Below are 9547 nucleotides of genomic sequence, written 5' to 3'. Positions count from 1 at the left end.
AGAGCCTCCCTCTCCTCACCATCCCACCCCTCTAGGTCTCTGCAGAGCACCAAAGTCACCTCCTGTGCACACAGCAGCTTTCCACTAGCTATTTATTTTATGTCAAAGATTATTCTTTCACGTGTCTCTTGCAGTTTGTAATCTTTTGACTGAGATGCACACATGTGTATTTCAATGACCATAACATAGAACTATGTGGATCAAAGGCAGGATAAACAAGGTGTACGTTCCCTTGGGTATACATTTCATCTGCTATCCTACTGGGGTTTTATACCACCGACCACTGATTCTTATGATGTTTACATCATATACTCTTTAAAAACATGCTACATAAAATCAGCTGCAATGTAGTAGAAAGTTTCCAAGTGAAGATACCAGTGGCACAATTAGACTTGCCAATTTCAGGCAATTTCATTCAATATCAGAATTTTGTAACACATGACAGCATTTATGGCCCTTGATTGCCTGTCTTCTCATTTTAAAAGAGAGATAAAGCATCTTTCTCTCAGGATTCTCTTCACAATTTAATGAAATAATTCCATGTTTGTGTGTACACATACCTGTAAGCATTCAACACATTTTATTCACTTGTTGACATTATCCCCATTATTCTTAAAATTAAGGAAAGTAGGGTGCCAGCTGCTGCTTGGCAACTGCTACTCAGATTGATCACCTTTGAAACACTTTTAAAAACAAGTTGGATAAAAAGGAACAAGATTGAGTCATTTTTGAGATGTGGATGGACCTAGAGTCTGTCATACAGAGTGAGGTAAGTCAGAAAGAGAAAAGCAAATATCGTATATTAATGGATACATGTGGAATCTAGAAAAGTGGTACAGACAAACTTATTTGCAGGGCAGGAATAGAGATACGGATGAAGAGAACGGACGAGTGGACACGGGAGGGAGAGGAGGTGGGGTGAACTGGGAGATTAGGACTGACACATTTACACTACCATGTGGAAAACAGATAGCTAGTGGGAAGATGCTGTATAGCACAGGGAGCTCAGCTCAAGGCTCTGTGGTGACCTAATAGGTGGGAGGGGTGGGAGGAGAAGGTGAGGGTGGGAAGGCGTTCCAAGAGGGAGGAGATTTATGAATACATATGGCTGATTCCTTCTCTGGAGAAGGAAATGGCAACCCACTCCAGTGTTCTTGCCTGGAGAATCCCAGGGACGGGGGAGCCTGGTGGGCTGCCGTCTATGGGGTCACACAGAGTCGGACACGACTGAAGTGACTTAGCAGCTTAGCATGGCTGATTCACTTCTTTGTACAGCAGAAACTGACATGACATTGTAAAGCAATTATCCTCCATTAGAAAAAAACACACTGGTTTTAATATATATCTATTTTTTTTAATGAAGCAATCAGCCATAGCGTTTAACTTTGGTCAGGTTTACAGTATGTTTTTAAATCTTGAAACTGTGCATTTTTAGTAGCATATTTATGAAAAAGCTGTGGGTTTTTTTTTTTCTCTTTTACCACAGTAATTCTTTTGAAAACTCAAGCAGTAGGTGAGGCTCCCATTGCGCCTCAGTTCTGCTGAGGGAGATAAATGAGATCAGGAGGATATTGAGAATGGATGTTCTTTAAAGTGCCTTCAGCCAGTGCCATTCATGGCTAAATAAGGAAAGAAAAATCAGTGTGATCATGCCTAAACCCTCCTACTCTGCCTTTCTGCTTCCCCACACTTCTGTACATGTGTGCGTATGTATATGCATATATGTATGTATTTGCATACACACTTGTGTACATATCTATGTATACACACAAACATGGATATTGCCACTTGAAGTGTAGAGAATAATCAAGGTCAGCAGAAACACAATGGAAATAGATAGCTATAAAATGGTATTTTTTTTTTACATGTTCAAAGGCTGAAAATGTAGTCATGAGTTTAAATGAAAAAAGGACACCTCAGTTTTGGAGACTTTACAAGAAGCACATAGCACATGTAAATCAGAGTATATGTGAATACAGCATCAAAGAGAATGCTGGACTCAAGAAGGAGGGGATATATGTATATTATGGCTTATGGCTGATTCACATCGTATGGGAGAAACCAACACAATACTGTAAAGCAATTATCCTCCAGTTAGAAAAAATTTTTAAAAGAGAATGCTGGAAAGTAGCAGAAGGACCATTGGACAGGGTGGTGTTGTAGGCTGGTGGGAGAAAGAGCTCTTGAACTGGCTGTGTTAAATCATATTTAAACTGAGATGACTGATTTTCCAATCAGTCTGTCCAAGCCCTGGTAGCAATATGGCGGCCTTTGCAGAGCTTGGGACACAAGCCAATGGGATTTGCATGAGTATTTTAGCAAAATAAATGGAGATAACCATAATGGTTGACTGATGTGAGTCTTTTTTGGCAAATCCTACTACAAATGGACTATTTTCCTTTTTTGATCTCTTAGGGAGAGATCTGGAGATTCAGTCCCTGAAATAATATATTTTCACTCTTAGCTAAAGTGACTTGTGTGTTCTTTTTGCCTCATGACCCACTTCTTCAACCTCTATGAAAATTCACATAGAGTTTCCATGTTCTGGAAAGTTGTTTTTGTTATTTAGTCACTAAGTTGTATCCAACTCTTTTGTGACCCCAGTCAAGAATACCAGCTGCTGCTAAGTCGCTTCAGTCGTGTCGGATTCTGTGCGACCCCATAGACGGCAACCCATCAGGCTCCCCCGCCCCTGGGATTCTCCAGGCAAGAACACTGGAGTGGGTTGCCATTTCCTTCTCCAATGCATGAAAGTGAAATGTGAAAGGGAAGTCGCTCGTTGTGTCTGACTCTTAGCGACCCCATGGACTGCAGCCTACCAGGCTCCTCCATCCATGGGATTTTCCAGGCAAGAGTGCTGTAGTGGTGTTGGAGATATGTCTCCGGGACTTGGAATTGGCGAACCTGAAAGAACAACACTTGGACAGTCTCTGCAAGGACTGACAAGTTTATTTCTGCAGTCAAGCCTTTTTATAGGAGCAAGGAACAAAGAGTTTAGAGCATACAGCCAGCAGAACACATACAAGACTAGGATATAATCAGTAAAAGGTACTTCAAGGAACAGCGCATTCTTAGTGACCCATGTATTTATCCATGACCGATTTTCTCAGGCAATGTCTTTAATGTTTAATTGTTAAATCTAGGCGCCGAGCATAGCCAAAGGCAGGAAATGTTCTTCAGCAATCAGTACACAAATGCCTGGGTACTTCTGGCCCTTCGCCATTTTCCCACGGACTTTCTCCTTCAAGGCTGTTTAGCACTGGGCCTCCCAACAAGTGGGGTGCCATTGCCTTCTCCAAGGAATACCAGAGTGGGTTGTAAAACAGAGAAATCTGAGCCTTTGGGAATTCACCACTTGTAAGTGGTGGCAGAATGGTATAATGTGTGTGTGTGTTAATTGTTCAGACATGTCCCACTCTTTGTGACCCCGTGGATTGAAGTACAACAGGCTCTTCTGTCCATGGGATTCTCCAGGCAAGAATACTGGAGTGGGTAGCCTTTCCCTTCTCCAGGGGATCTTCCCAAGCCAGGGATCGAACCTGTGTCTCCTGCATTGCAGGCAGATTCTTTACCATCTGAGCCACTAGGAAAGCCTAGTATGATGTTAGTCATGCATTTTACCTCTGAAGCTACTTGTAAACTTCTCTGTCCTCCTTGGCACAGCTCAGGTGTAACAGGAAGCAGCCACCAGCAGAGACACTGAATTTCAAGTACATTTTATGTGGAATATCAAATACTGCTGAATCAGGGAGGGCTAAATCCATTGCATCTGAATTACTCTCTTAGGATAGTTCAAGAGTACCCTGAGGTACCAGAAATAATATTGGGCTGCAAGTTAGGGGACCAGCTGAGTGAGTTTCTAGTCTGGTCAGTTCAGCTTGCTGGACCTCAGTTTCCCTGTATATGATGTGAGAGGTCTCCTATTTAGTACTGAAACTATATTATTAAGTTTTAAAATCGAAAAAGGAAAGTCCAGGTGTGATACAGACTTCACACAAAGTTAGAGTCAGAGCAGGGGGGCAAAAACATCATTGGATTTGCTTTCTTTTGTGTGATGGCATCAAGCTTAGAAAGTTCTTTCAAATTAGTAGCAATGATGTCTTCAGAGAATTCCCAGCTTCATCTTTATAGCCTCTGATCCAAAAAAGGGGGAGAAAAGGATATTTTAAAAAGTCATCTTTATCAGTCCCAAATATACACTGTTGAAGCTATAAATAAAATAGGTAAGTAACAAGAATCTACTGTATAGCACAGGGAACTCAACTCAGTCCTCTGCATGCATGCTAAGTCGATTCAGTCATATCTAACTCGTTGGAACCCTTTGGACTATAACCTGCCAGGCTTCTTTGTTCATGGGATTCTCCAGGCCAGAACACTGGAGTGGGCTGCCATGCCCTCCTCCAGGGGATCTTCCAGACCCAGGGATCCAAGCTGCGTCTCTCATATCTCCTGCATTGGCAGGTGATTTCTTTACCACTAGCACCACCTGGGAAGTCCCACTCAATGCTCTGCAGTGACCTAAATGGGAAGGAAAGCCAAAAAAGAGGGGATATATATATGCATATATATATATGCATATAGCTGATTTACTTTGCTGTACAGCAAACTAATACAACATTGTTAAGCAACTATACTCCAATAAAATTAATTTTAAAAAGAAACAAAATAAAAATTTTCAAATCATCTTAAGTTCAAAAAGTCCTATGCAATTGGTTACAGATCACCATAACTGATATTTTTAGAGCTTATGATCCAACAAGAAAGCTACAATAATCCTTAAGAGAAATGATAAATATAGTACTATAGGAATCAAAAGACCCCATACTGTTAAGAAGACAGTTTTCCTCAAATCGTTCTATACATTCAGTGAGATGCAGTCACAGTCCTGGAAGGCTTTTGCAGGCTGAGTGTGACGGCAGGATTCAAGACACCCCTATGATTGTGTCCTCCAGGTATTCATGCCACCGTGTGTCTTCTCCTCTTGAGTGTGGACTAGAGTCTGTGATAGAGAAATATCATATTGCTTATATGTGTGTGTGTGTGCACGTGTGCTCAGTTGTGCCCAACTCTTTTTCAAACCCATGGACTATAGCCCGCCAGGCTCCTCTGTCCATGGGATTCTCCAGGCAGGAATACTGGAGTGAGTTGCAATTTCCTTCTCCAGGGGATCTCCCAGAGCCAGGGAATATTCCAGAGCCAGGAATTGTACCCACATCTGTCCCTCTCCTGCACTGGAAGGAGGATTCTTTACCACTGCACCCCCTGGGAAGCCCATATTGCTTATAAGTAAAACCTAAAAAGAAATGATACAATGAACTTATTTACAAAGCAGAAAAAGACTCGTAGACTTAGAGAATGAATGTATAGTTACCCTGGGGAAGGGCAGGGAGAAGGGATAGTTACGGAGTTTGGGATCTCCATGTACCCACCGCTATGTTTAAAATGGATGTGAAGTCCCAGAGTTACCAGATAAAATCATTTCTCCAAGAGACGTGGAGTTGAACGTGAAATCTCTCAAATTCAACCTGATCCAACTCTATTTTGGTTTTTAACAAGGCTTGGATTAACACTGAAGGGGCACAGCCGATGAGAAAGAGGCCCTTTGAGAAAGGACTGCCTGCAGAGATCAGTTTAGAACCTCCAGATTCAGGTGTCTGGTTTGGGATTTACGCTCCCAGGGAACAGTTTCGGATGAGTGGTCTGGAGGTTGTGAGCATAGTGGGGTGGGCCCGGGGGCTGTGGGTTCTCAGTGGTTACCTCGTACCTGAAGGTCATAGGGACCGGCTCTTGCTATTTATACGCTTCCTGCATGTCTGAGCCCAGAGGCGCTGAAGAATGAACTTCTATAACTGATGATAAGGCACAGAGCCCAAAGCCTCCCCGAATATTAAAGGCATTATCGGTTGAAGGCAGATGGATGTCTTTCCACCCTCTCCGAAAGTCTCAGCTTTGTGGGGAATTTAAACCTCAGTTTTGAATTACAAATTTAATAATCCCAGTGATGGGAAAAGTAAGTTTAAGTACCCAAGTTTCTCCTGGGTTAGATGAAGGGAAAGCTTCCTTGCCTATAGGTGGACATAGTTCTTATTAACCGAATAAGATTTGCAAGTGCAACTGAGGTCCACACTCAGATGAGGCCCGTATGCAACTGAAGTCCACATGCAAATGAGGTCCAAAAGTCTGACGCCGCCCCGTAAGAGGCCACTGATCTTCAGCTTGTCCGCCATTTAACCTTTTAACTCCTCTCCTGTAATCCTACATAGAACCGTGGGCATGTATTTTAGCATTACAAAGAAAATAAAATAAAGTGTGACTCAAAAATCTATTGATTTTTTTCCTCTATGGACAGAAATAAAATAATGTACTGTTTTTGTTTTTGTTTTTTTTTAGTTCAAGGAACTATGGTTCTGTGCCAGTTCTAATTGAATGTTCAAAGAAGAAAAATGATTCTGTGAATCTCAGTGGAAGACTGAGTCCAGTTGAAGGTCAAGGTCTCTTTTCAGGGGCCAAAACCCATCAACAAATACTCACAAAAAGAAGAGGTCAGTGAAATTTTTTTTTTAACTTGAAATAAACTACGTGTTTTTGATGTGGAATAGAATGTGTTGTTGCTACGTTATTATTAATCTTGTTTCATTTTACTTTTTAAATAAATCACACATTTGGCTTTATAGTCCATGAGGGTAGGTACCAAAACAATTTGATAAGCCAAAGTCTAATGCACATTACCTTGAAGAATGCTGGGGATGTAGCTGGTTACCAGACTCACTTAATGCCACGCTGTGGTTGCATGGCGCCTCTTAGCTTGTGTTCTAAGGCAGCAGTGCCCAACCTTTTTGGCACTAGGGATAAGTTTTACAGAAGATAATTTTTCCATGGAAGACAGTGGGATAGGGGATGAGGGAGAGCATGGGGGGATGGTTTCAGAATGATTCAAATGCATTACATTTATTGTGCACTTTATTTCTATTATTATTACATCAGCTCCATCTCAGATCACCAGGCCTTAGACCCCAGAGGTTGGGGGCCCCTGTTCTAGGATCCAAGAGTTGTGGATACCTGAATGTCTTGACATTCTTAAACCCACAGTGGGATGATCGTGAATTTGAAGATGTCCAAGATTTAGAAAATACAGGAATTAACGGAAGTGTGTTGCTCCTCTGCCCAAGTCTTGGATATATCTCCTTCAGTTCCTGGGTTTCCTCTCCATTAGTTAGATCAGATCAATGCCAGCACAGATCAGCCAGCACAGATGAGTGTGGCTTCCTGTTTGGTGGTACTAGGCAAGGCACAAGATTACATTAACTCACTTGGAGAAAAATTATTTCCATTTCAATTCTCTTTAGGTTTTGGCCCCATTAGGAGGAGAGACTATTGGATACTGGCAGGGTGTTATGCTTTTTAATCTCCCTATTTGGCAGAGACCCAACTTCAGGCTTGGAATCTTTTCTATGTGAAAATCCCACAAGTACTTTATATTATTAATTGTTTTGTATTTTACTATTATCTTCTGTATCCATCAGAATTCCATCAGAGAAACATAACTGAAATGAGTATTATAGAAAAAGAATTTATTATAGGAATAAGAGGTGATACCATTGTTTCCATTAGGGAAACATTGGCTGTCCTAGTCCCCAAGGAGACTTTTTTTAAATTTTTTGCTGTGCTGAATCTTTGTTGTGGCATTTAGGCTGTTAGTTGCAGCATGTGGGATCTAGTTCCCTGAATAAGAATGGAACCTGGGCCTCCTGCACTGGGAGTATGCACTCTTAACCCCTGGACTCCCATCAGGGAAGTCCCCCTCCAAAAGACATTTTTGTTTGTAGTACCGACATTTAATATCTCATGGGTAGAGGCCTGGGATGCTACTGAACATCTTACCTTGTCTAGGACAGACAGATCACCACAACAAAGATTATCTGGTCCCAAATGTCAATAGTACCAATGTCAGATGAACCATGCCTAACTCAGACTAGGGGGAAATCAGTTTTCATTTATTGTGTGCTATAAAGTTCTTTTTGCAAACAAATAAAAATCAAATTAAAAAAATGAGTACATTCAAAGGCCAAGACTAAGAAAAGGAAGATGTGGTACTCAAACAGTGGCAAAAATTGGAAAATCATGCATAATTAACATGCTTGTGAAACATTAAAAGTAATTCTAATATTTCTCCCCGTTTTGCTTTAACATTGTCTTTCTGAGGCTGACAGGCCAACATTGCCTGAGCAATATCCATTCATCCTGTGTGTCATAGTAACAGTGCTCTGATAAGTCCAAGTAGCTATAAGCAAAGGTTAGAGAAGACTAGTTTTCACAATCTGACTATTTTTGGACAGTGAGATTTAAGTGGAAACTATTGAGTAGAATTTCCATGAAAACTCCTTAAAAGAATGCTGACTCAGTTTGCCATTTAGCCTTTTATAGTCTTCCCACTTCCTGGAATGCTGATGCAATGATTGGTGCCTGTGATCACCATGAGACAACTTTGAGGATGAAATCAAATGACAAAGATGGCAAAGTGGAAAGATAGAATGAGCCTAAAAGATAACCGCAATGAGAATTCCCCTGCACTAGCCCTGGACTACCCACTATGGAATTTTCTGTTAGAAAAGAGGAAGAAAAAAAGTCTGTCTTGTTTAAGCCTAGGTTTATTTATGCATAAACTGTTTACCATTATTGAATCTCCACCTTTTAGCTTCACCTTCAAACTCCATTTCCAGTAAATAATATTAACTTCAGTTTTCCCTTTTTCTCTCACAGTTTAGTGAGAACTATTTATTTATTTATTTTTTACATCAAAGCAATTTATTAACAGAAAGCAATAATTTGAGGAGTCCTGTTCACAGACGGCGACCACGGCGACCTCCTTTCCTGCGAGTGCTGTCGGAGAGGATTGGGGTGACATCCTCAATCCGCCCAATCTTCATCCCTGAGCAGTCGAGGGCTCTGAGCGCTGACTGGGCCCCTGGTCCAGGAGTCTTGGTCCTATTTCCTCCTGTGGCCTGGAGTTTGATGTGGAGGGCAGTCATGCCTAGCTCCTTGCCTCTCTGGTCTACATCCTGGGCAGCCAATATGGCAGCGTATGGAGAGGACTCATCTCGGTCAGCCTTCACCTTCATCCCACCAGTTACACGGCAGATGGTTTCCTTGCCAGAGAGATCAGTGACGTGCACAAAAGTGTCGTTGAAGGCTGCAAAGATGTGGCACACACCAAATACATTTTCTCCTTCAGCCACCTGAGGGCCAAGGCTGATGACCCGTTCTTCCTTTTTTTCTTTTCCCTTGCGAGGTGCCATTTCTGCGCGTCTTCTCCAGACTCTACCACCGGAAAGAGAGGCAGAAGAACTATTTATTGCAGAAAAACCCTGACTACTTCCTATTGCTCTTCCAATTGCTAAACAAAAGGGACTTGTCACCTTAAAAAAAAGGTAGAACTTACTCATTGTCTGTCTCTAAACTTTATGACAATCTGAACCTCAAATCTGTATCTGTTCTTGTAACAAAGCTGGTTCCTATGGTTCCTTCCCCAGGGGCAGACCGTTTCCCC

General features: G+C 41.7%; 1 protein-coding gene across 1 annotated transcript; it reads right to left on the bottom strand.

Moving 5' to 3' along the window:
* Positions 1-8788: 8788 nt before the first annotated feature.
* LOC109571000 (small ribosomal subunit protein uS11-like) lies at positions 8789-9314 on the bottom strand. The gene has a single exon (XM_070770193.1). The coding sequence runs from the start codon at positions 9294-9296 to the stop codon at positions 8841-8843; it is 456 nt and encodes a 151-aa protein (XP_070626294.1). The 5' UTR covers positions 9297-9314; the 3' UTR covers positions 8789-8840.
* Between the last annotated feature and the right edge of the window lie 233 nt (positions 9315-9547).

Source organism: Bos indicus, chromosome 17, assembly GCF_029378745.1.
Source record: "Bos indicus isolate NIAB-ARS_2022 breed Sahiwal x Tharparkar chromosome 17, NIAB-ARS_B.indTharparkar_mat_pri_1.0, whole genome shotgun sequence".
NCBI lineage: Eukaryota > Metazoa > Chordata > Mammalia > Artiodactyla > Bovidae > Bos > Bos indicus.
The sequence above is the reverse complement of the archived record's forward strand: the minus strand, read 5'-3'. Positions and strand labels throughout refer to the sequence as shown.